This window comes from Rhea pennata, chromosome 14, assembly GCF_028389875.1.
Source record: "Rhea pennata isolate bPtePen1 chromosome 14, bPtePen1.pri, whole genome shotgun sequence".
NCBI classification, from domain to species: domain Eukaryota; kingdom Metazoa; phylum Chordata; class Aves; order Rheiformes; family Rheidae; genus Rhea; species Rhea pennata.
The window spans coordinates 13,418,277-13,445,675 of record NC_084676.1 but is presented as its reverse complement, the minus strand read 5'-3'; the positions used below and the strand labels follow the sequence as shown (position 1 = coordinate 13,445,675).

General features: G+C 41.8%; 1 protein-coding gene across 1 annotated transcript in view; it reads right to left on the bottom strand.

Moving 5' to 3' along the window:
• NSD1 (nuclear receptor binding SET domain protein 1) overlaps nt 1-17,982 on the bottom strand; it is a 49,878-nt gene extending 31,896 nt beyond the window's left edge. Inside the window, 8 exon segments of the mRNA XM_062587593.1 lie at nt 1,793-1,911; nt 2,735-2,804; nt 3,939-4,048; nt 5,952-6,243; nt 6,378-6,499; nt 10,087-12,664; nt 14,660-14,832; nt 17,904-17,982. Coding sequence (XP_062443577.1) covers nt 1,793-1,911; nt 2,735-2,804; nt 3,939-4,048; nt 5,952-6,243; nt 6,378-6,499; nt 10,087-12,664; nt 14,660-14,832; nt 17,904-17,910 — 3,471 coding nt within the window. The 5' untranslated portion in view covers nt 17,911-17,982.
• Between the last annotated feature and the right edge of the window lie 9,417 nt (nt 17,983-27,399).

Below are 27,399 nucleotides of genomic sequence, written 5' to 3'. Positions count from 1 at the left end.
ATCTTGAGTCTTCTTCCAGAGCTATTTCTGCTGCTGCATCTGGGAACATCCTCCAGAGCCTGGCCTGCTCTTTGGCACAGCCTGACCTTGGCTCACAACCTTGACAACCATTCCAACAGCATTTTCCATCCCCTTCTCTCAGTCTCTTGCTGCCCTGATGTTGTGAACTTGCACTCCTGGCTCCATCGACAGGCAAGGACAGAAAAAGCTGCCTAGTTCAGCCAGGTGGACAAGCTTTCCTCTGCCATCTTTTCCTCTGAAAGCAGCTGGATCCAAGACTTCACTGTGCTGTATCACCAGACCATCTATTTCTTCCAGCACCATTCAGCAGAAAGGGGGGCTCCTTGCCTGGTGTGTGGATAGCCACTTAGAGACCAGCGTGGTCTGAATTCCAAGTGAAAATGTAATTGCATCTCCACAGCACCCCAATACTCACCAGCACCCATGCACCCATCTAAGCAAAGTGGCTCAAGAGACTCATAATCACAGCAAAATTGATGCTGGTAAAAGGTGCCAAGCATTGACATCACCTAACTTCAGGTACTCAACACAGATGTCTAAGGCTGGAGACAGTTAAGACTCCCTGGGCTTCCTCTGCAGTGAACGGCGAAGAGTGAGAGATTCAGAGCTTTGGCCTAGCTACCCTGGTGCTCTGAACTGCTCCCTCATTTCTTCCCTATAGAAGAAACATGGATAATTTGCTTACTCTGAACTAAGCCAGCATCTTGTGAGTGTCTTAACAGCAGACAGTGTTAACAACCCCCCAAACATTGGCAAAGATATGGGTACAGGATTCTTGAAACATGATTCCAGGTGAGCACACTTTAGAAACAAGAAAATTACCTGTGCACTAAAAACAGCACAGGAAGGATTACCCAGCCTAGGGTTATTACCCCAAACTTTATCACCCCCATCAGAAATGTCCTTCTCAAAAAGTAGTAGCAGCATACAGCAGGGTGGCTGGCACTGCTCAGGTAAGTGGTCTGCTGCTTGTGCTCTGCTGGAAGCTGTATAACAGTAACAAATATAACAGTATATGTCTACAATTGGCTCCTGAAATACATACTGACTATCCTGACAGAACAGCCTGCTGCTCAACCTGGGCCACTGGAAGAGAGGTGATGGTGGGAGGCCCAGAGGTGTCCCGCCTCTCCCAGGAAAAGTCTTGCTTCCCCTACACTTGATGATACCTGGCTCATTCCTAAAAGGCAAAATGCGCTTGTCAGAGATATTTGTATGCCGGCTCTGCTGGGATGTAGTAGAAGGGAATTGTCCCACTTACCCCTTTCTGTTGGATGGCAGAATGTAATGAGGGGCTCCTGTAAGCAATCACATATGTCTCCCCCCAGTCCCCTCCAACATGGATCTTCAGCTCACCCTAGCATGCCAAGGGCTTGCACTTCATATTGTTACGTAAAATGGCAAGATTCCCACCACCAGCAGACAAGAGCTTTTACAGCAGGAAGACCTTCTGAGGTGCAAAGCAAAATGCCAGGCAAAACCTGGTTTTGTCAGATCAGAACAGCCTTTCTCCTAGAGAATTAGTTGAGTAGCAGCTTATAAACTGAGCCCGAGTTAAAAGCAGTCACTATCAAATAGCTACTAAATCAAGGTGGTACCTTCAGCTTCAACCCCAGGCTCATGCCACTACATCAGTGGGACAAAGTCCCAACTGAAACACTAACCTCACATTCAGCCAATCAAAGACTACCTAGCCTTGTTTCTGCACAGCGCCCTGAGAAGTAGCAGACAGTTTACAGAGATCACAGCATGTAGGAAGACTCAACAGTACCTCAGAGTGTGGGGCCTCCCCCAGCCCTTCCTCATTTCTCTCCTTCTTGGAGTGCATTGCAACAGAGGGATGGCGCTGTCTCTTCCGCTTCCGCTGCTTCTCCAAGAGCTTTTCAGGAGCTGGGATGTGACAGAAATACCACTCAAAAAAAAATGCAGAGATAACTCTCTTGCTACAGGCACCACCAGCAAATTTTACACTCCTGCTGACAGTTTCAGCCTAAGTCCTATTGCCTGGGCGGTTGCAAAGCCTGAGGCAAGATTAGCCTCTGGGCAGTCTGCCCTCTGTCCTGCAGCCATCAGAAGACCTGGATAATGTTGATTCATACTGGTCTAAGCTTCTTCTGCTGAGCTGCCAAAAAACATCATTCTGACTTATTCTGAGATTGTTCCCCAGCAAGAAAGGTACTAACGCAAAGTTTAAATTACTAATCAAATGCTGATTTGATGCCTCCTCCTAACACACTGCAACAAAAACTCTCCTCACATCAATACCAGTGCGATGCCAATGCAGGGAAAAGGAAACAAAACAAACAAAAAAAGGCAAAAAAAAAAAAAAAAAAAAAAGATACAATACAATTGCACAATTCTTCATGGGACAGAGCAGCTGCTGTTGACCCTGGTCACAACATACAGTCAGGCAAGACACTGCATTGGTATAAGACTCATGGTGATGGGTTTCCTTCAGGCACCCAGACTAAGGATGAAGTGAACATCTTCCTGGAGAATTTTTAATCCTGCATTTCTACTTTCCACAGGGGAGTCAGACATAACAGCACCTTTGATAAACAATCTCAGTACCTATATCTTCTGCCACTGCCTCAGCTGAGGCAAGTACCCTCTGAGAGCCTAGGACACATACGATGTTGCATACATGCTCAAGTCACACGTACTAATCCAAACAGTATCAACAGTTTACCCACATGGTCCTATCTTCACTTACCTTCTCCCAGGTCAGAGAAGTGGGCTGGAGAGTATAGCTCAGAGCTGTCACTTTCTGAAGGGCCAGTGCCCTACAAAAACACAACACAGACACAGTTCACCAGTGGGAATCAGATACAAATCAGAGATGCACTTTCCTCAACCATTCAGCATTTTTACAAACAACTGCAACAAGTAACACTTCAAATCATAAATTCATCAATGATTAAAGATAGTACAAGAAAACATTTGGTTTCTGCATTTGATACATCCCACATGGAAAAGTCAACAGTCTCTGGGAAGGGAAGAATACCGAATCTGCTGTGTCTCATGCTGGCCAGCATCACCTACTGTTTCCTGAGCTCTCCTGGAAAGGCTGCTAATACCCTGCAAGTTATTGGGGGGGGGGGGGGGAAAGAGGGGTTGTAACAGATTCTCTCTCCCACTTTTACATCTCTATGGAGCCTATGACTGAAACACACTGGCCTCTGCGTAACTGCAACCATAACTGTGCCAAACAGGGAGAAAACAAGGAAAGCAAGATTGCTCTTAACAAACCTTAGAAACACTGATGAGTCTTGTACAGGTGCAACACTTGAAATAACTCTTTACAATTGTTTTTTCAAACCATATCACTGAATGAATATTGAGTATTTAGCAGATAAAAGACTCATTTTTAAATAAAAATATGAACCAAGCACTGCATACCGCATATACAATGTAACACAAGCCTGCATAGTGCTACAAGCCCTACACTTGTATACCATCTACCAGCCCCTTGGTGAGGGAAACAAAAGAAACGCTACTCAGAGGAAATCTGACAGAAAAGGACAAAGCCCTCGGTTCAAGCTCAGGCTACAGTGCAGCATAATAGGGATTCCCTGTGACAGAAAACCTCTGCCCAGAACATCTTTGCTTACACCTCCCCAGCCAGCATTCAGACAGATCCTTTTCCCATACAAATCAATAAAGAGAGAAGGTTTTACAGCCAGAACTTCCCAACCCACGTTACAAGTGGGAAGGGATGGGAAACGCCTTTGTATCCAAGAGACTCCTTCATCATAACACAGCAACCAACACCTTTGGGAAAGGTAGACCTTCCCTCCTGGACCACAGCCACAAAAACCCCCAAAACCACAGCCCCTTGCTTTGCACGCCTCGTTCAGGAGAGTGTGCTATCTAAGCTCATTTTCTACCTAGTTTTCAAAATCCTGGAAAGGAAGTACCTTCTTTGGGGGAGTCCACTCCTCCTTCTTTGGCATAAAGGCAGTGTCCAAATCATTAGATTCCAGAAGCTTTTTAGTGGGCTTCCTTTGACGTTTGCTTTCGAAGTTTCCTGCAATAAAAGTCTTTTTGTTAGATAAATGAGGAATTTCTTCAATCACATTAATATCATTAAACAAATAACAACAGTTCAGAACTCTCAACCTGCTTCACCTTGTTTTATGGACTACAAGCTCTTTGAGTAGAGATGCCAATTATCTGCATCTGTACAACTTTCACAAAAACGGATCTCTGTCTGCTGTGACCTTCAGGCATATTTCAATATTTAATATTTAAACAAAAAAATCTATCTACAGAAAACAAGACAGTGAAGTTAATGCAGATAACACATTCAGGCAGCGCAATTCAGATTATAATTTCTGAATCACTTTGATCTAGCATAAGCCAGTCCTGCCACAGATGTAACTGTGCCTCCTCCTGTTCCCATTCCCTCACCACTCATACCAGTATTCATGCTATGTATGGTGAAGCAAGCTGAAGGCCCTGATCTCAGTTAACTGCCTGCAGAGGAGAGAAAAAAAAAAAAAGAAAAAAAAAAAGAAAGAAAAGAAAAAGAAAAGAAAAAGAAGAAAAGTTTCAACCTGCATCAGTTTCCAGATCCTGCTCAAGCTTTTTTGCTGGCACTCAGAAGGTAACAGGCAACCAGATCATAGACTAGCCACTGATTTAGGCAACACTGTAAACTTGAAATGACCAGGAAATTACCGTGCTGTGAAGCTCAAGTCAATCCACAGAAACAGCCTATTCATACCCTGTTCATCTGCTTCCTTTCTCATCCTTGGTTATGCCCTTCCTATGACACATACCTCTACTTGCACTGCTTCTGCAGATGCCTAATGGAAGAACATCATCATTCTCAAGGTAAGCCTCCTTTGCCCACAGTTTGGGCTCTCCATTTCCTTTAGCAAGAGATTTTTCTTAGAAGTGAGAAGAGCTGTGTGCCCTCTGCTTAACGGCTGCCTGCTCCCATTGCTGCACTCTGTACTGTTCCCCAATATCCCTAACCTTATGTTCGCATCCCCATTTTTTACTCCTTTAATCCTTTCCAACTTCCTATTTCCTTCTGATGCCCACAAGTTCCCACAAAAAGAAGAGGGTAACTGATTTCTCTTGTGTCTGTATCTTTTTGTCCGCCCCATTTCCTGCTTGGTTCATTTTTACAGTAGACCTACAGAACAGATACGGCATTGCTTACAAGTTATCGTAGCTGTAACGACAAGGCTTTTACCCTAGACATATCTCTAAACACTACCAGAAAACATACTGTTAGGTGTATTCTGATACTGAGTCTACTGAAAATGAAAAAGTCTATCAGATCACAATTTCTCTTCATATACAGTGCCTTGCTGAATGCTAGTGTCCTGGCCTGCAGCCACATGCAGCTGCTGGTGCAAATCTCTGATTTCTTCAGATACTAAGAACCTTTTAAAAAAAAAATAAAGTTCAGGAGGGGGTTCTGTGCTACAGTTCCCCGAGCTCACTATGAGACCAAGAGGTCAGCCCATTACCTATGCAAAAGATCATACTTTGCACATCAACTGCAGCACAGCAACGCTCATCCAAAACATTTTAACAACAAGACTCCTTCAAGCTAAAAATAATGCAACTGTTTGCAAGTACAAGGCAAGCAAAGATGACAAGGATTCAGAAAACAAGTCACAGCTATCTTCATCTGGAAGGCACTCCGTGCCTTCTAGTATATACTATCTTCAAAAGGAAGACATCATACACTACAAAATGCTAAAATCAGAAATGAATCAGCTCACTGGGCCACCCACTTCACCTGTCCTCTCCCTTTCAAGCACCAGTAAAGGTCACTGAATGCAGCAAAGCAAAAAAAAAAAAAAAAACAGATCAATAGTTACTAACCTTTTTCACTCTGATTGAAGCAACAATTCCCACTGAACTTGTGATATGTTCACTTATGTGAACATAATCACATGACCCCAACTTACCTGTTTTCAGGAATCTCTCCTCTGCTTCTGGAGAAGCAGAAACTTCAGAAACATCTGAGGAAGACAGCACCAGCTCTGGCATGTCTGAATGTCCTTCTAAAAGTTGGTCAGTGGGATCAGTGCAATGGGATCCTAGTTCTGATAGGGAGCACTCTGCTTCAAGGATTGGAGGGGACTCTTTGGTTGAAGATGGAGTTGAAACCAAAGGGCTCTGCCCTCGCTGGGCATCGCTTCCAGGACTGTGTTGTACAGGAAGCACTCCTTCAAATTCAGACTTCATCACAGAATTCACCTAACATAGCGAAATGTGAAGATGAAAGCATTTATCCTGCACAGCACTGCACACACCAAGAAAACTCAGCAAGTAAGGACGTAAACCAGAGCACTAGAGTAACAGCCGTGAGGAGCTTATTTGCCTTAACCTACCTTCTGTAATTGCTCCTGGCTCTTCTTTGATTTTTTCTTGGGTGCAAATATGTGATCATATTCTTCTGCATATTCTAGAAGTCGTTTACTTGGCTTTCTAAGGCGTTTCCTCTCTGAATGTACTAAGGAAAAAGGAAAGCAGCTTCAAAACTTACATTTCTAAGAAGATCCCAAGATAAAATTCACCTTATGATCTGTAGATGATAGCTACTCCTGCCTTTTCTTCCAGAGGCTACATGTGGAGCCCTCTTTCTATCTCTTGGATACAGCCTTATAATCTTTGAGCTTCATATCTTCCATAATCCTGACATAGCAGGTGGCATTTTTAAGAATCTCAGAGACTTCAAGCAGGAATTCAGCAGGAAAGAATTAGAAAGAAAGAAAAAGGAAAGAAAAAAGAAAGAAGAGAAAAAAAATAGCTATCCAACTGACTGAAAGCTCCAAAGAATTTCAACCATCTCCTTAGACAGATGATGTCTAACCTTCTTCCAATCGGTTTACCCAAACCTAAGTCTATTTAACAACTCAGACTCTTCATATTATTATTCCTGTTAACCCAAACTCCTTTGGTTTTAGCGTAGGGGCAAAGGAAAAACATTGCTTTCCCTAATACTGTTCAGTTACTAGTTTCACTAGTAATACATTTGCTAGAGAGTAAATAGAAGAAGCTAGGCTTCACATCTTCTACGCTACAGTCCTGCAAGAGCCTACAACTCCCACTGTGCTGCTGCAAGCCTGGGAAGCCCTTTGCTTCCTAACAGATTCTACAATGAAACCAGGATGACAAGGGAGTGAACAGATCAGTCCGCGCAGGCTGGAGGCTCTTCAGGTCAGATGTCTTCTGTAAATTTGAACAGCACTGCACCTTCACAAGGGAAAAATCTGATAATAGGTATTTCCCCAATACAAATATAACCACCCATGCTATACTACCTCACATACCTTGACACATGTTGAGCTTCAAAAAGAATCTGACACTCTAGGCCAGCTTTGCTTAGCAGGTTGGAGAAGCAAGATGATACAAGTTTATTTCTTTCTGTCACTTTCTGGAGTGTCTGTGACCAAATGAGTCTTTTTCACCCTGATTAGTTTTTAGAATTATTAAACAGTATTCTCAAAAAATCACCCTGCAGTCTCTGCAATGTTGGAACAAATAGTAAATATTTTCTTCTTTAATTCTCTTCATGTGTAGGAAGTGACTTTTTTTCTTTAAATGGAAACATTTTAGAACAAAGGATTCCAGAGCAATATTTAAGAACAGGGACGCTGGACAAGATTGCTACACTTTATTGTGGCTTTGTGGTTAAACAAGCATTAAAATGTCAAACTTGGCCAAAAGAGAAGAAAGGAACAATTTTTTCAAAAACAGGTATTCTCAGCTACTATTAAAGCTCTGTGCAGGTGTCTGGATGTCTGGAAACATATTTCAGTATATAACCAGTTTATAGTATGAGTATCTTCACTAGGCAACTACTCAGAGCCTCAAAGCCATGCAGCAGAGCGCACAGCACTGTGCCAAAAAGGGTGGCTTAACCACATTTTTTTCCAAAGTGAATCCTGTACAAAAATCCCAAATGCAGTCTGATTGGCAATGACAAATCAAATACCTTAAGAAATACCTATTATTATAAAAATGTTCTAAGTCAGGAAATTCCAGTCTTCATTTCTGCCTTATTTACTCTAAAACATACAAATGTTTGTAGCAAAAATATGGCAAACATTGCATTCAGAACAGTGTAATTTCCACTAAACACAAACTACAATTCCTCGTCTTAGCTGAATGGCAATCTTTTATGCTCCCTTTCACTGATATTCTGCCTGCTGCGGATAAGGATTAACCATGTCTTCTCAAAGCACTAGTAAACTAATTCTCTTAAGCTGCAGTGAGTCAAATTTCCAACATCACACGGTCTACTCTCTATAGAATTGGCCTTGTCTGATACAAGAGAAGGAAGACTAATTTCCATGAAGGGACTTTTCACAGCACTGGAGGTTTACTCAGTACCCATATTGCGCTGCTGATCTTAGAGCATTCCAGAGAGCTCCTTATTCAGGGATGTTCTGGTACCTTCTTACTGCACATTTGCAAATACAGGTGTCAGATGGGCTTCAAAGCCCATGTGCTTTAGAGGGCACAAAGTTAGGTTACACTACAGTTGCTGATCTGAAGGGAACCCTTGAAGGGTCCCTGTGTTGCATTCCCACAGGCAGCACCTGGACAGCTCTGCTCTCCAAATGTCACCTCACCCTGGGAACCAACTGTCTTGCTCTTCTGTTTTTTTTTTTTTTTCCTTTTCTCTCAACAGCATTACCCCTTATCAACTACTGAACTCTAGACCTCTCTGTAGACTTGCATCTCCATCTCACACAGCAACAGTGAGATTCTTCAATCACAAAAAGCATCAGGAAGCCATGAGAATCCAGCTGCTTCTACAGCTAGCCAGGAACTCACTTCCTTGGTCAGGCTGTGACACTCCTCTATGGTAGACCCTATCTACACAGCACAAGCCCAGGACAAAGAATATATTTGCTACTTGCTTTGTGAAGATGTGTGTACTTAAGTTCTCAAAAAACATACAGCCACAGTCAGAGGAGTTAATGAATGATTAAGCTTGTCGTGATTTCAGAACAGAACTTTTACCCAGTGCATTACACTCTATGGGCTCATTTTTGTGCCTGTTGTGACTTGCCTTTACCAGTTCCTATGATCACTGAATCCGGCGCTCTGTCTTCTCTACATTGAAACAGAGGTGTGCAGGCAATCTCCAGCAACCTCTTGCTAATGACAAAGTATACACACGCATGCAGACAACATAGAGCAGAAGTGACAAAAAGGGTTCAAAAATTGTCAGTTATGCTAATTTACAATATTATTTGTGAACAGATTAAAGCCATTTAGTTTGGTGAAATCATTGCAAAAATTTCATTTTGATCTTTTCATTATCTTCATGGAAGAGGCACAGTTGTCTGACCTTGTGGCCATCAGCAGCTTCCTTCTTCCTAGGTCAGCTTCTTTTGGATGAGGCTGCCTTACTTCTGCCTACCATCTTCCAGACCAGCCTCAGTCCCAGACTCCATGGCAACTTTCCCCTCTCCTCTATTCTCTCCTTTTCCCTCAGACAGCCCCATATGAGCTGTAAATTAGGAAGGCTGTGGGGTTGAGCTGTAAATTAGGAAATCTGTGGGGTTATCAGCAGCTAATAAACTTCCACTCTAAAACAAACAAACAGGAGTCCAGCACAAGTCTTGAAGAAATCCTACTGAACAGACCAAACATGGTTTCTAAGTCAAACTGCATGGTTGGGGGGTGGGGAGGTGGGGGGAGCCACAGAACCTCCGAGGGGCAGTTTCCCATAAGTTTCTAGAGCTGATCTATCCAGCTAAGAACAAGCACATGGCTAGGAACCATGGTATGAAGGTATAAATATAAAAAAAAAAAAAAAAAAGGAAAAAAGTCCCAGACTCATTCGGATGATTAATTTACCTTTCATTGTGGAGATGAATAAATTCCCATAATCTAACCCCCACCTCCTTTGTTCTCTGTCCTTACAGAGAACCCCCAAAACAACATATTGCACTTTCTTCAGCTCACAGATATATGTATCTCCATTTTGTCAAATAGCCCCAAATTCCGTAACTTATGTTTTAAATGAAAGATTATAAAATGTATAAAAATATACACACTCTGGTGCAAGTTCAGCTCCCTTACCTTGTGCAGAGAATTCAGACTGGGGAGCAAAGTTGCCAAGCTCTGTTTCTGAGTCCATCACACTGTTGTTTGGCTTACCACATACATTCAAACGTTTCTCAACTAAGTCTAAATGATTCTCATAGTCCTGATCTGTTAGGTCTCGCTCAAGCACCTTCGAATGAGAGGAATGCCTACGTCCCAAGCACTCATTTCCCTTCAGCAAAAAGCCACGAGAATTCAGGCCAAAGGCACTCTCCAAGTTTCCTTGTTCCCTAGATCTACTGATGTGCTTATTGGATCTAGCACTGCTTTGGTTAAAACGCTGCCATCGCTTTTTGGGTGCTACGTGATTCATATCATTAGACTCATCACCAAGAGAGCTCTCACTATTTGCCTCTGAATCCAAGTCTGGACTCTCCCCATTTTCAGCAGAAATGGAGCTTTCAATATTTCTACAAGGTTCAGGTCTCCTTCCAATACGATCTAAATTGTCATCAGATAAACAGGTAGAATCTTCATCAGTTGAATGTTCTGTTAAATCAACAGACTCTTTCCTCTCAGTATCTTCTGCTTCCTTACCTAGAGGCCTGGTAATCAAACCATGAACATGGAATGCATGTTCTCCTGAATCTCTGGATAACCGACTTAATAACTTACTTGGCCCTCCTGGTTTTAAGTCCTTTCTGTTTGAAATTGTTTTATCTCCAAGTTTTGATGGCTGCTTAGATTTTGAACAGTTGCGTTTGGATACGCAATTTGTGCCATTTGTCCCAGAAACAGCAGTATTCGTGGGCTCCCTTTTGCTAGTACCAATCCCTGTTAACTTGGTTGTAGGATTGCGTGAAAGTGAGAAGTTGCTTATACTGGAGTTTGGATTTACTGTTTCCTGGACGCAATCCCCATTTTTTTCTAGTTTATATGGGGGGCCTACAACAGGCAAGGACTTCAGACCGCTCGCAGAATTGCTTCCAGAGCCATCAGTCGTACTGGTATTTCGATATGGGACCATATTCTGAGTAGCCATCAGTTGCTGCTCTTTTGTCTTACTATCATGCATATCCTTCAACATCATTAACAACGTGCTGAATTTGTAATCTGGCTCAATAGGCAAACGACTGTGACCAGAGGTGGAAGAGAAAAGTAAAGGTACTGTGGCCTTTGGAGTACCAGAGTCACTAGCATCATCATTCATGGACCGATAAGACAGTTCCTTCAACTCTGACAAGACATGTTTCACCACAGCCGTTTCTATTTCAGCAGAATCCCTGGCTTTCTCATGCATGTTGTTTAACAGTTTCTGACCATCAACTTTTCCACTTTTAGGAAGAGAATCTTTATGAAGGCCAGAGAAACCTTTGGTATCAGGAGAGCAGCAATTCATGCTACGGTCCTCTTCTGAGAGAGAAGGTTCCAAGCCAGTAACTTTTTCTTTATGTTTACATTTTATACTCCTGATCCGGGGCAGTTTCAGGCTCTTTTGTTTTAAGATTGCTTGTTTTGGAACAGCAGCCCAGGAGCTGTCCTTGGAAACATTTTGGGGAGTGGCGTGCTTGTTCACTAGGGAAAGATTGTCATTTCTTACATCTGAAGAACACTCAAGAGCCATCAGTGACATCTCAGCATCAGAGGAGCCTCCTTCAAGTTCCCCATCCGCAAATTCAGCATCAAGTCTGCTGGCTACTGAACCTCCTAGGGATTTACGATCTCTGTGTGACTTCTTCCTGGCCCTTCTGTTGCTCTTCTGGGACAGATACATGGAAAGCTTAATGTTTCCACTTGACGTCATAGGAAATTCCTTCTCCATTTTATCTGAAGAATCACTAATTTCAAGAGTGCTGGAGGCTCTCTCCGAACTTTGGTCCATAGTATCTACATCACTGTTTCCATCATCAGAGAGGGAAGAGGATGCATCCGATTCAGTTAGCTTTTTCTCAATACCAGTATCAGATGCAGAATAGTGTATTTGTAATTTGGAACTGCACAGAATGCCCAGGGAGCTCTTCTCTCTCTCCAAAGATGCACTGGAAAACAAATCACCCTGGAGTGTATTTTTCAGAGTATCACTTTTACGAGTCTCATACTCTGGTTTCAAAGTTGCCTTTTCAAAACGTCTTTCTCCAAAGGAGGAAAGCAAATGGTTTTCCCTGGGGCCACTAGATGCCGTTAGGCTGTTTGCAATGCGACGAAGTTCATGAGATGCATGCTTATCCGGTAGTTCCCCGACAATCACACTTCTAACTATGCTCTCTGTCTTGTCTTTGATTTCTCCCCTAGATGCTTCCCCTCTTCTGCCACTCTTTTTTACTCTAGTCCTTTTTCTACTGTCAGAGCTTTTTTTCATGTGTGGCTTAATGTGCAACTTTCCTTTTTCACTGGCTGGGTGTCTGGAGTCAAACACAAAGGATTTAAAACAACCATTCAGCTGCCTGTCCCTTTCTGCTCCAGGGCCATTGGCATAGTATTCCAACTGCGCTTCCTTCTCGCTGTCCAGCTCACTGGAGTTCTGGCTGCACTTTTGATCCTCTGGCCCCCCAAGAAGAATGTCTTCTGCCTGTCCAACACTGACTTCCCATTTAGCCATAAATCTCTGAGGAACCTTAAGGTTGGAGGAGACAAAAAAGAAAAAAAAAAAAGAAAAGAGAAAAAATTTGAGAAGGTAACCAACAGGATAAAAAGGAGAGACAAATGGACAGAGCACAGAACAGAGCAATGGTCCTGCATTTCTTGTCTACGGGACAATAACATGTATTCCCATAGACAGTGCTTAGAGGTTACAGAAAATACTTCTCCTGGACAACTACCTGGCACTCCAAATGAAACTAATAAAAATCCATGTACGTTCCCAAAACGGTAAAAAGGTCCCTTCAAGCACAGGTCTCCGAGGGATCGAATGTCCTGGCACCCCAGCACATCCTGAATGTGACAGTCTGTAAGGGGAATGCGTATGGATCCCTGGCACAGAGGTGTAAAGCAACAGCCAACAGGCCTCTCAAGGCAGCAACATTTTCTCAAAATATTTGAACTGACATTTTTGCTTTGCTCTCTCTTGATTCTTCCTACTTCACTTGAATTTGGAGCACAATTCTATCTGCCCTCTCCATCAGCCCTAGGTACCCAATCCTAGGTACAAACGTGAGATCCAGACACACACAACCAAAATACACACAAACAAATTCAACATTTCTATTACTTAGAAGTCTTCCAGCTTTACCCCTTTATCTTTAGCATAAAACAGAAGGCACTCTGCATATTGGAGAGGAATTTGTGCTGACATCTGAAACAACAAGAACTTTGTTTCTTATTTGTGCATGTTATTCTTGGCTGCACAATAGTAAATCAAAGGCTTCACAAGTGCTCCTAAAATCAAAATCAATTCCAAGGCAGAAGGAACAACTCAAATTTCTGACACTTTTTCTAAAAAAAAAAAAAAAAAAAAAAAAAAAAACTCATCTCAGTAGATAACTAAAAGGTACGAAGCCTGGTAGCAAAGCAGCCAAATATTATTAGCTTGCATCAGATCTTAAACTCTGGGGATGCAAGCCTGGATATTTATGCAAGTAACAAACATCCAATTCCTTCTGCTGCATCACAGCAGCACTACAATTTATATATAGGATGAGACTTTAGCCCATGAAGTATTTTAACTTATAGGACCAGAAAAGTTACTTGGAAGCATGTAACTAGCAGCTAGGAAGCTGGAAATACAAGAGGAAGAACATTCTCTTGGAAAAGGGAAACCCAAAGAAAGTATTACATACCAGGAGCTCAAAATCTGCAAGAGCACTCTATTTAATCTGATACTTTTCATTAACATTGGTTAAGTACTTAACCGCTAATAAATTTGTTATTAAAATAAAGACTAAAAAACAGAGACACCATTGCTGCTCTTACAGCAATGTAGTAGCCTCTGTACTTCTCTTCAGCAATTCTAAAAAGTGAACTCCAGTCTCCTTCCTAAGGATGTAGTGAACAGACTTTGTGTCACATTACATTACACTGGCCACAACTGCTAGGGACTGTTGTGTTTGGAAAAGAGGCAAATGAAGATGATGTGATGAGCCACAGTACTTATTCGTACAGGCTCACTGACAAGGTATTTTCCAAGTCAAATTATAAATACTTACAGGTTTTTATAAAAAGAATTACTGAAGCAGGGTTAAAAACCCCACCGCTTTATCTCACTCAGCGATCTAGTAAAGTGTGCAACTCCACCTCTACTTCAGATCAGCCAAAAGAGGCTGCAAGAGAGCAGAGGAAGTTATTTTTAAAAAGCACTGTAATTAGCATCAGGAGAGGGCTATGCAGCTGAACAAATCCCATGATGACAGAGAGACCTGAACTCCTCTACCTCTCAGAGCTTTGTAGGGCAACAAAAGCAAGAGGCCACACCTCTACATAAGAGCCTAGGAACTCCTGGCAGCTTATAAACTATGCTTGTTATAAAGACGCAAAGAATCAGTTTGCTGGCTGTGTTGCTAAAAATCACCAACACAAAAGAAAGCTGTCAAAGTGCAATTCCAGATACAAAGAAATACTTTTACTGTGCAGATTCAAAGAACCAAAAACACACCAGAGAAAACAGATCTTTTACCTTATGTTTGTAGCCTTTTTCTTTTTGCTTTCCTCTTCTCCGAAGAATAGGCAGCTCTTCAAACTGATGTCTTCCTTCAAAGAGGACAATAGCTTTTCCAGCAACCCAAGTTTTCTCTGAAGGTTCTCCTAAGGCATCCACATAGTACTCTCGGTATGGTCTCCGATTGGAAACTATTTCAAGAAATTAAACAGTATTAACCCCTTGCATAAAACAGAATAAAGATAAAGCAAAAGAAACAGAGAAAGCAGTAGCAATTTGTTAGTCAATTCTTAACAACTTTGCTTAATAGCATTTCCATATGAATGCCAGTTCTGGGGATTTCTAGTTAGAATTCAGGGAGATCCCTTTGATTTCCACTTTCTACATTATTTATTGCTACTCTGAATTTTTTCCTTACAAACAACTAATCAACAGGTCTCAGATGACCTGTCCCCCTAGAGCAGAGATTAGAGTTTGGCTGCAAAAAAATGGCAAAAGTATCCAAATATCTTTTTCCTTGAGAGAGATAACATACTAGGCAGGACATTTCGTTTTGCTCCTCCCTGATTAATGATTAAACAGTCCAGTCCACTTGTCCGTTGGGAAAAGGCAAGAGCATGCTGGCAACACCCAGAAATAACATCCTTCTGGATATGATTTACTCACAAAGGTTTTACCTCCCCCACAACAACATATCCCATCTTGTTCCACATTCTATTGTCAGACAAATTCTCATTCTGAATATAGAACATTAACAGCAGTATTTAAGCAAGCACATCTCTGAGAAGAAATACCACTACAAGGAGTAAGTGCAATGTGACAAAATGCCAATTATCTAATGAATATTTCCATAGTTTGGTCACTAAGGTGCAAAGAAAGAGAAGAAATTCCAGCATAATGGCACAATCACAACCATGGAGATTTAAATGATGCTTTCTGTGTAAGAACACTGGATAAATGTGGTACAATTATGAACTGAATCACTAACTAGGTATGTTGATGAAAGAGGACAGGTTAAGGGTATTAGAACAGAGCTAACTAAGCTGGAACAAGGGATATAAGCTTTTTCCCTGTATTTCCCTACAACACCTGCTTAATGTTCTGCTGGAGATACCTTCACCTTCTGAACATGTAGCTCAAGTTTCACAGCCCATTTGGTTTGCGATGTCTCTTTTAAGAATGCCAACACAGTGCCAGTTACCCTGGTGTTCAGCAATGCAGACATTTAGATTCTGGCCAAGACCATTAAGAAAGAGGATGACATTAGCAACTGGGGCAACATCAAACCACGGACAAAGATGAGACTTCATCCATTCCATTTACAACACAGGGACAGAGCTACTGAGCCTCAATTTCTCAGCTGCAAAAATCTTTTAAGTTATGTCATTCAAGAGCTTGCTGAGAAGAGGTAAATTGCTTTAAATAAAACACCACGCCACAGACCAAGAAGAGAAAAGCTTTGTACACAAGTGATGAGTTTGAAGAACCTGCCTTGTTTTGAATGGCCTGTTCCCATGACAACGGGAGAAGCAGCTAAGGTAACAGGACTGTGCTTCCTACAGTACATACAGAGCTCGGGCAGCTCTTTTTGACCAAAATCACGAGAGTTCAGATTCAGATGGTCTTCCATTTCTGGCTCAGGGAGGCAAAATAACCAGATCAAATAAAACCACAACTGGAAAATACAATCTTCCCCAGATATCTACTCGTTTGAACAGGGATAAAGCATGATAGGAGAGTTTACCACGTGAGAGATCAGACCTTGCTGGAATTTGTTAACAGCATGTTTCCTCCCTGCAGAATTCCCATATTAGAAATCATCATATAAGGGCTGAGACAGAATTACTGGACAATTATATACACTAAATCCAACACAAAATTTCATTGGCAGGGGGACAGAGGGAATGGAAACATGCCTGGCATATCTTCAGGCAACATCTTTGTTATATGCTCTTTGTGAGTTCAGAAAAGACTATTTTAAACTGCACATTCAGTATTATCTAGAATCAGGATGAATGCCTCCCAAAGGAAGAAAAGGGAGGTGAAGAAATAGCATGTAAGACTGCAGCAACTGTCTTGAGGCAACATGTGCGATGCGAGAAAAGCTACTTCATGTGTCTAGAGGAATAGCAAAGAGCTCTGAGCTGGTGGTCACCGAAACCTGCTCACTCTCAGCACTTAATTCTTAGGCCAGCAAGAGTCACAAAAATTGCAGACAAATACGTCAGTGAGCAGCAACCTTACGAGCTTACAGACTCATCAATGACAGATGGTACTATTGCAATGAGTTTCCAGTTACCCACAGAACAAAGAAAGAAGAAATTAGGAAAAAATACACATGTAATGAGCCTTTCCATCTGTAGCAGTGTCCCCATGGCAGCTAATATGATCCTAAAAGCAGCCTGAGGCCCTCCAAGTAGAAGGCAATTTCCAAACAACCACTACCCCTCTGTTCTCTTGATCACTCATCTACGCTTCTCTGCCTTAGCCTTACAGCACCCTCTTCCCTCCCAGTTCTCCCTTCTTTTTTCCATGTTCATGCACAGAGCTCTGTCTTATTTCCTTCTGCCTCTTCCCCTTACACTCAGCTGCTCCTAGTATCTCTAACACACTATGCCCTGAACTTTCACATATGTGGCTCCATCTCCAGGTTTTTTTGATATTTCCCCATAAACATCTCCCCGCTCCCTCGTGTCAAACAAGGAAAAAAAAATCACTTCCTCCCACACATTCACATGGTATCTTCAGGCATTCAGCAGCTACTCTAGTCTACCCCACTTCACAGCCTCTCCTGCATCCCATTCTTCTCCAAGTCTGCCTCACTCTCCACATCCTCACACACTCCAGGCTACCTAGCTCTGCTTGCCCGCCCTTTTCACTCATTGCATCTCTTGGTCTCCTTTTCTCTGATTCATCCCCCTTTTCTCTGCCTTCTCTCTATATCACTTTCTCAACAGGCTGCTCTTTCTTCTGCATTGCCCTGCACTCAACCTAGCTTGTGATCCTTCTTATATCCTGGGAATCAGAGCCAACATGTCCAGCTATCTGTACCACATCATTCTCACTTCCATCAGCTTCAGTCCCTTTTTCTTCCTGATACCTTCCAGGTCCATGTCTACTTCACAGATCCCACAGCCTTCTGCAATAGAGTCTATTTCTTTAGACCTATCAAGGGCTGGGAATGTTTGTTTAATCAATTAAAAAAGTGTAGCACCTTGCCATACACAGCTCCTCCACTTTGTGGTCTGAGTAGATACAATACCTTTCATTTTTGAGTGACAGTCCAGCACTGGGTCATGACAAATTGTGCATGGCCACCATGGGCGTCTGTTGAACTTGGCCCAAACAAGATCCCCAACTTCATACTTCACTGGAGTAGGTTTCTTCTTGGCTCGGATCTTTGGGGAAAAACCAGAACACAAGAAATCACTAAAGCTCCAGATGCTTTTGAAGCAATTTGCCTCCCTCCCCTGTGTACAGATTACATCTGGCCACCAGAGACAGTTACATTAAAAGGCTAGCCCTGATTTTACTTAGTTGCCCCTACACCTTCAAAGAACATGATCATTTTTCCCATCCTTCTGAAAGAGAAAAATAATAAACTAGGGCTTTATATTTTATTATTATTCTTTAGTAAAGAATGTGACCTTTGGTAAGTGACTCAACTCAAACTTCATACAGTCGACCAGGTAAATATTCCAGATCATAACTGGCACTGAATACTTCACTAACACAGATTCATTCATTTCAAAGGTTGCAGTGTACAGAAAAAGTAGTAAGAGAAAATAAAATATTCTTCACTGGAAGAAGGTGATAAGAACAACTCAGAAAATGTCTACCAATAGCAAAAAGAAAGGTTTATATTTACAAGTTAATAGCTGCTCTGCTTCTCAGATATGTTCAGGAAAAAGTTCATAATAAAATATTCAGAATCAAAGGCAGGCACACTCAGAAAAACTATGCATCTTCTATGAGTAGAACTGCCCCTGCTCTGTCCCAAAATCTATGTAGAGGGAATAGGGGAGAAGCCACCCTGCAGTCTTTTTCCCCCTTCACAAGGCAGATAGGACACAAGGACTTGCCCATTTCCAAAAACGGCTTACAAATACTAGCTTGGCAGCAAACACCCAAGCCCGCTCTGGCTAAGAGGACCAGGAGCAGTCAGGAGAACTCCAAAACCTTCCAACACACAGAATCCTAATGCTGTTTAATGCCATTTCTCCCTTACGAGAGAGGAACTGAGAGCAGGTCCGGTTTTGTTTGCTAAGTATGCAGACCTCTTTGGTTGGACACAGTGCTACCCGTGGGATCTTTGCCAAAATAAGGATTCATGAGCTTAAATGTATTGTGACAAATTGAGCTGAGACACAGTACAATAGGTTTTCACATGACACAGATACCCCGCAGCCCGGCACAGGGTATCCTGCCTGTTTACCAGCACCTACCAGTGACCTGTTCCCAGGTGGTTTCAGCAGTTTAAGAGTTCTAAGAAGTGCTGCAGGTATTATTCCTCCCAAAAGGTATCAGCAGCATGGTCCCCATTAAAGCTGTCATGGCACAAATACACACCATCTCACATCACATTTTTACTCTGCTTACTAGTCTTTGAGGCATGCCTCTTACAATTCAGTTTAACATCCTAGTGACTGAAACGCAACAGATCTCTAATAAGACATATACTCCACTTCAGGTCAAGTTTTATGAGTTTTCCTCATGTGGTTAAAGAGAACACAAAAGGATAAACTCCTGTTATATGAAGAAAAGCAGGTAATTACGTTACAGACTACATTGCTGAAATTCTCTTCACTCAGCCACCAAGAGCCATGCAATAACCTATCCCTGAGCAAGAGTCCAGAAACAGGCAACACGAATGAGCGCCTGGAGCACCGGGCAGGGGATCACAAGGACTTAGCCGCACGGCGGCCACGCCATTTCTCCTCCGCACCTCTGCCGCGCCGCACGCAAGCTGCCCAGAGCGAAGAACACATCCGGGAGCTCGGGAAACAGAGAGGTGCTGCCCTGGCTGGCACTTAGAAAACATAGAGGTACATACAGACGCAAAACCAATTTTCTTTTCGTCTGTTGCTATCTTGCGTGTTCTTGCTGCAAAGAGTTTGAGGCATAAGTAACATTAGCCCTTTTTTTTAAGCCAAGCAAAACTTAAGGGGCACCTATATAACATAACTATACAAAAGCACTGCATAGTACACACATCATCTACGTGCACACACCTTCCTGAAAAAACTGTAACCTGAGCACAGTCAGCTGGACCAAACAGTAAAAGTATGCTGGAGATTTGCCAAAGTTATTCACAATGATTCACTTGAGTGACACCCACAACCCCTGCCTAGAGGCAAGTCTGCGTTTAAATCAATTCTTTGCTGTCTCCCTCTAATACCATACACAGATGCTTAATGAAAATATGGCTTTCAAGAAATTATTCAGGCAAGGCTTAAATAGTTAAATCTGTTTCCAAGCATTCAGCAAGCTTTCCAACAGCTCAGTTCACAGTTATTTTAATTCTTTACCAGTTTTGCTTTCTCATTTTCCTAGCACTAGAAGTCAGATGTTGACCTCATCATTAAGCATCATAAAAGCCCCCTGAGCGTGCTCACCCAGGGGAAACACCCAAGTGCACAATGAAGAACACTGTGCCAGGACACGCTGACACAGGATGCTGTCTTGCACTGTTTTCTTTCCACATCCCCCTGGATTCCCACCACACTGCCAGAAATGCCTTTATGTTTTCAGGAACCAAGTTTATTCTAGGGAGTTTTTAAATCTGTAACATTAAAAAAAAAAAAAAAACAAACAAACAAAAACACAAAACACACCCACAGGTGCTTATGAAGTGGTTATCGTCACTTCCAGGTACAGTTTGTCTCTTCCTTTAAATTCTGCAGTGTGATGCCACAGTTACAACCCCCAAAGCATGTATTTCTTGAGTCAGAATACAACATTTAATTCCCTAGTATAATTAGGATTTCCTATGCCAAGATCAAACTGTTAATATACCCTGATGGCCCAGATTCCAGTCCTGCAGTAATGCCATTTATCATCTCCTTTCCATGAGCTAAGGGAAGTCTCAAATTTAAACACAACATCAAAATACTGAATTTCAGTATATAATCCTTCAGATTACAGTTCAGATATAATCCTTACCAGGGTAATCAGTCTTTATCTACAGAGCATTTAAAAGTTCAAGTGTTTAAATAATAACAAAACTAACTCCTCACTAACAAGGTACTGCAGACGAGGTGGGTACCGTGCTGTAACTCCCGTGGAGATGTACTGAATAACTCAAACTAGGTATGAGACTGGTTTAGCGAGGATGGAAAGGACAGAGCCGTGTGCTGTTTGCAGGCGCCATCACAGTTTCTGTACTGTTCAATATTTTCCTGAAGGGAGTCAGTACTGTCTACTCTTATCAACTGTTTGGCATTAATTCGCAGTTTGGATGGGACAAGCTATAGACTAAACTCTAGATTACAAGTAATATTTCAGAGCACTTTGTTCTAATTTTGGAAAGAGCAGGAACATACCTTTTGGGTGTTAATTAAACCCTCTCCAAAGAATAATCCCCCAAAAAACACTAATCACTGAGGATGGGGTCACAAGCTGATGTTCAGCAACACAGTGGCACAAATGCTTCTACCTTGAGAAGCCACCTCCTGAAAGCGTGTTATGCAAAACATACCAATCTTTGTAATTCACTAAGTAATAAAGCTGAGCATCCACTTACAATACCTCATGGGAAAACAGGCTTTCTAATAGACATGACAGTACAAGTAATATCTCTGCACTCCTGCAATTCCCGCTGTAATGCAACTATAAAACAAGTATCAAGCAAAGAACGATTACATTTAGAAATGATTTTATTTTGGCATACATACTGTAGTCCCAGACTCTGTTTCTCACCAGTAGTCTTCCCTTTAAAATAGCCAGGTTAAGCAGTGACGAAACCAGTAATTATCCAGGAACCACTCTTTGTTGTGTCATTTTAAGCTGTTGTTCAATTCATTAATCTTGCTGTAAGCAGTGGCACAAAGCACAAGCCCACACATATGTTGCTATCTACAGGATGCAACTTCTTGCACTGCTGGTCAACCTTGGCTTAACCACCAGTGTCTCTGTCTACATGATCTCCAGCACAGCAGGGCAAGGTTACAGGCATCCCTGCTGTTCAGAACAGCACAACTAGGGGAAGTGATCATATTGGCAAAGCCACAGCAACCCCAAACTAGGTACAAAGAGGCAAAAGAATACATTGCTGTAGATCAAGATCCTAAGTAACATGCACCCAAACAGTCTAGTCCAAGTGCTAAGCTGCATCCATCACAGACAGCACTACACATTACTTAAATTCAGGCCCATTTCAGAAAGTCGTCCCAGAAAAGTTTGGCCAAATTAACCCTTATGGTTTAATCCTGGATGAATAATGTTATTTTTTACAATTAATCCTGGATGAATAATGTTATTTTTTACAATTAAATGAAACAAGGACAGAACATGCTTTTAGAAAAAGAGCCTGGGACAGCAAAGGGAAAAAAATGGGGAAAGATAGTGCCAAGCCTATTAAAGGCAAGAGGTGGACAGAATCAAAGTCAAGAATGGAGAAGGTACACCCAAACCATAGTTAAACAATACTGTATAAACAGTGCCACTAGCAGTGTTTTCAGCTGAGCATGCAAACAACGTAAAACCACTTATTTCTTTAAGGTGCAGCAGATACCTTCCGAGGGCCCTATAGCACAGGCAGGGCCTATCTGAGGACAGATCTTACCGCACTAGTAGCTGCCAGGTAACACACACACCTGGTACATAAGCTGATGCATGTATCAGTGCCAGGGGGAGAAGGCAGCCACAACTCTGCCCCATAAGCTTCCGGTGCTCTCTTTCAAACCTTCTCTGCAGTTCATTCCTGGGGCATTGCCTCTCGTACAGCCCATCTACCCCAGGAATGTTTACTAAGGAACTGTTCTCAACACCTGCTTCATACCATATAGAGCTGGAAGCCCTGGTGAGGATCAGTTTAGTGCCTTTTTGTTTTTAACTTAAAAAAAAAAAAAAACAGTGATCATCAGTCTTTGCCTGAATGGGATGAGATGAGATCCTCTTAATTCCTACCAGCCACCTGCGTGCCCCTGATGACCTAACATTGCTAAACCTGCTTAAGAACAGCAACTCTTTTTAACAGCAAAAAAATCTAAACAAGAACAAACTTCAGACATAGATGATATCTGAAGGCACTTGGACCATTAGACTCGACCAGTCTGTTAAAATTAGTATCTACGAACACAATCAAATGAGGCAGTTGGCATCACTGGTATGCCATGCCTAGAACATGATGCTCCCACAGGCCTATCATCTCACCATTAGGCAGAAGGTTGCTCATCTTCTGCCCTCACTACTGAGGGCAAGCAACAGGGGCAAACTCTCTCTACTAAAAGTACTCCCAGAATCAGCCTCAAAAGGCATAGCTAGCATGATCCCACAATTTTTCACGTGATGTTGCTTCCTTCCATGCACACTCAGGCCTATATTCTTTCTTCCCTACTCTTACATCATAAGTTAACTTACATTTTAGGACTAAACAGAGCAAAATCTCAGTCCGTTTTGCTCAGGCTTGTCCTTCTGTCCTGAGTCTGTACAGCTCCTAACATCGTGGGTCCAGACCCTTTAACTCAGACCATAGAAACCAAGCAGCTATGCTGTAACACACATAAGTGACTGCGTCTGAAAGTCAACAGTAGTTAAAAATAAGACTTGTACCACATTCCTGCTCTGAGTCTTCTTTCCTCTCCCCTCATCCGTAACTGCTTGCTCATGATTCCACTATTCACTACCTCAGTCAGTTCCAGCACTCGTGCACTGAGAATTGAATGAATACAGAGAGGACGAGAGAAGACAGGAAAAAATAATCTTTGCTTGTAAAATATTATATGAAAAGATAAAAAGGAGACGAGCTTAAGAACACCACTGAAGCAAAGTCAAGAGTTTAAATTAATAACTGCCTTTGATGAAAGCTCCAAAAAATAAACTCTCGTTAGCAAAGATTATTGTTTCAAATAAGCCTATCTAAAATCAAAATAGAATTTGTCAAGAAACAAGAAGTGTAAAGAAATTAAATTATATCCACTTCACAGCTTAAGTATCTGAAACCAAGCAAAAAGAGGTTATCAATTAAAGTTTCCTCTGCACAGAGTAGCAATATAAAGCATATGAGCTCGAAAGTTTTCATGTACGATGCTGAACCTGCACTAGTACAGGTAGAGCAGCAGCCCTCTGCTCGCTGGTAGAATTCCTGCAGGAATAAATCCCCACACAGGAAATGGAGTAACCCCAACTGGAGTAAGCATTAAAAAAAAAAAAAAAGAAAAAAAGAAAAGAAAGAGAACCACACCTACACACCACATTGTATGGCTTAACTACCGAAATCATCACCACCCTCATCAAAATAATCACACTAGCACTTAACTTCTTTAAGCTTCAATTCAAACACAGAAATTACAAAAGCCTCCTGAAAACCCACCAACAGATCCTAGATGACTCAAGACAACAGGACATATCCTTTATCTTCACTGCTCAGGGACAGATGATCAGGGAACGTCTGTCAAGGCCAAAGGGAGTTGTGGAGGAGACATCTGCTAACAAGGGTCACCAACCAAGACCCCAGCTCTTCTGGGGCAGCTGCCAGAACAGGGTATTCTCTAGCTGGCTTGCACTATCAAAATGGTTAGATATTTTTCTCCTGTTCATACTGTATTAGTCTTCTTTCTGCTTCAGTATAGCAGTTAAAAGTAAACAGACATTTGACCTACATCAATGTTTGAAAAAGTGTAATACCTCTTATCTGAGACTCTCATCACAAAGAAGTGTTAAACGCTCACTAATTAAATATTCACTAGCTAAAAATAAAGCAGAGATTTCAATACAAGTTTCTGTTAGTTACATGCCTACAGAGATTTGTTGTCTTTGACCAGCTTTTAATACCCCTTTCCAGGTGGTGGCAGCCTACAAGTATCTATGTAGGCTCTATGTATGTATAAGCTACCATGAAATGTTATAAAATGAGCTGATTGCTTTATATTTGGTAATTCATACATCCAAATGTTTAAATTTAGGAGTTAAAAATGCACATATTTTAAATAAAGAACAAACTAACGTGAGAACACCAGGTTTCAGACACAAAGACAACTGGTTGAAAGCACCTCTATTTTACCACTCTCTCAACTGTGATCATTTACCCTGTGAATTTGACAGAACAGCAGAGTGACATAAAGCTTTCGTACTTTAGTGTAATAATAAACAGAAACACAAGATTAGAGAAAGAAAGGGGGAAGAAGTGGGAGAGACAGGGTCCGCGCTTCTCCCCCAGGTTGCCAGCGGACAAAAGTCCTGAGACTGATACTGATCACAAACATGCAGAAGATTTCAAACCACCATCAAGCATCCTGAGATAGAGAGAAACCATTCCTGGGAACCCTCACACTGAGTTATCTGCATACATTTTAATGCTAAACTAAACTCTCCGAGTCTAGCTCCCTTAATCAACATCAATTGTCTCAAGAAAGGCAGGAAATGTAGACATTACCAGAACTTTGCTAAGTCTTACAAAGGAGACATATCATCAGATATTTTCTTATGTCAGAAAACTAATGAAAAAGCAAACTGAAATCCAGTCATCAAACCTGACCCCTCTTTAGCCTTCCTTTTGTGTTCCTTTATTGTGGAAAATAACTTCTTTACAAGTAAGACATCTGATAAATGCAACTTTAGTTTTAGAAACAAAGTTTCAAAATCTGAATTAAGATTGTGTAAAACTAAGCTTGGCTATTCCAATTAGTATGTGTACGTTGTACATCTTCCACCTTAAGTAGTAACCAAAACGAAGTGGTACTACAGAACAGCACTCAAAATCACAATTTTTTAGCTGTTCAAGGTTCTAAAGCAGTATTCACTCTTTTGTGTTGCATACGAGTTACATTAAAGCGTAACTACACTAACACTTTCTGTTATTTAATTTCATAGGCTTCTTTAAAAAGAATACATAAGTGGGGCTTGCCAGTTTCAGTCTCTGCAGAAATTATGATTTGCCCACAGGAGGAGGTTGTATGATCCCACTTGGTCATTCAAATTGCAAAGATGCCACTGTAAGCAAAACTTTAACCTCCTCAAAACTATAAAGCATTCAGCACGCAATTTTTTTTTCAGTCAAATCGTTTTTCCAAACCAAGAAGAGACAATTAGTGTTAAGCTCGCATAGAATTAAGTTTTAAATTAAGATGAAAATGTCAGCTGCTTTTGCTTAACCCTTACTAAAGGAATATCAGAATTTTTGAATGCTAGCAGTACAATAAGCTTAAGAGTTTTTTTTTTGTTGTTGTTTTTTTTTTTAAATTTCTTGATACTAACAGTTAGAGCTATGCCCTGAGGAAGGTTCAGGCTTCAGTCATCTGTTTCTAGAAACTTACGCTCAGGAGAGGCTTCCTGAACTTCATGTTGTGGAACTGGCTTCCCAAACGCACTCGTGAGCACACCAAGAGCGGAGAGCTGACTAGAATTAAGAATCTGATTCATTCCGCTGCTGCTGTTCAGAAACCCGGGCAGCTGCGGCACTATCCAGAACAGCAAGTCGCCTGAACAGGTGCTTGGGAAAACCAACAACAAGCTAACATAACGGCAAGCATGGGAACTGCTGAAGGGGAGATAACCACCGTGCTCCTAGCTCTTCTCGCATTAGGCAACAGGCAGGTTTCTGTCTTTTCGCTAGACTCGGAATGAAGGAGCGTTAGTACATGCTCTTTAAAGTTGAAAGGGACGTGGAAGCTCAAGTAGGCTTCACAGCCAGAGCCCAATTGGACACTCAGCACTGTGGGCCCTACAGGAGCTGAAAAGAAGCTAGCTAAAATTTTCTATAGGTGTTGTCCAAAGATATCACTGGGCAAGGAATTCTCCATCCAGCTTTTCCAAATATCCCCCATATAAATAAATAAATAAACAAACAAATGAAAAACCAAAGAAGTGTCCCCAAAACAAAAACCCCAAATCTTCTGCCTGCTGTATAACATAAGAGTTGCTCTCTCCAACTCAACACTTCTGGTTTGATTTAGAAAAACAAATTTGCATGTGCAACAATGAAAATATCAGTCCTTGATATAGTATTTTTAATGAATTTAATAGAAGTTATACCATTATTTTGTTACCAACTAAAACTCGATTCATCTTCTGAAGACCAGAACATTATCTATATCCACTCTCAAACAGCATTCGTAAGTGTTGGAAGCCATATGTAACCTACCATATGTAACTTACAGAACAAGTTCCCTATCAAGAATTAATACAAACAAAGCTCTGCTTAGCAACCACCAGACCGCCTAATACCATCAACACTCCACCCCTTCAAACCTTGCAGAGGATGGAAAGGGACATGGAAGCAGTCTCCAGAATTGGAGGCTTGCTGCCTTCCCTGTGCTTTTGGCACTGGAAGCGCTCCCACCAATGCTTCTTTCCCACACACACGTCTCAAAAAGCAGCATACACTTCACCTGCAGTCTTGCTCCTTCGCACAGAGTAATTTATCACTGCGGAAGCAGCAGACGGATGCACTAGCTGCCTACCAGCCCATTCATTTGTGAATCACACCATTCTGTCACTGCTGAGGCCAAAGCTGAATGGTTCAACATGGTGAGCAGGAGATCTCGGCACAAAATTGCTCTTGAAACTGTGCTACAAACTGAAGTGAAGGCTTTACGGCC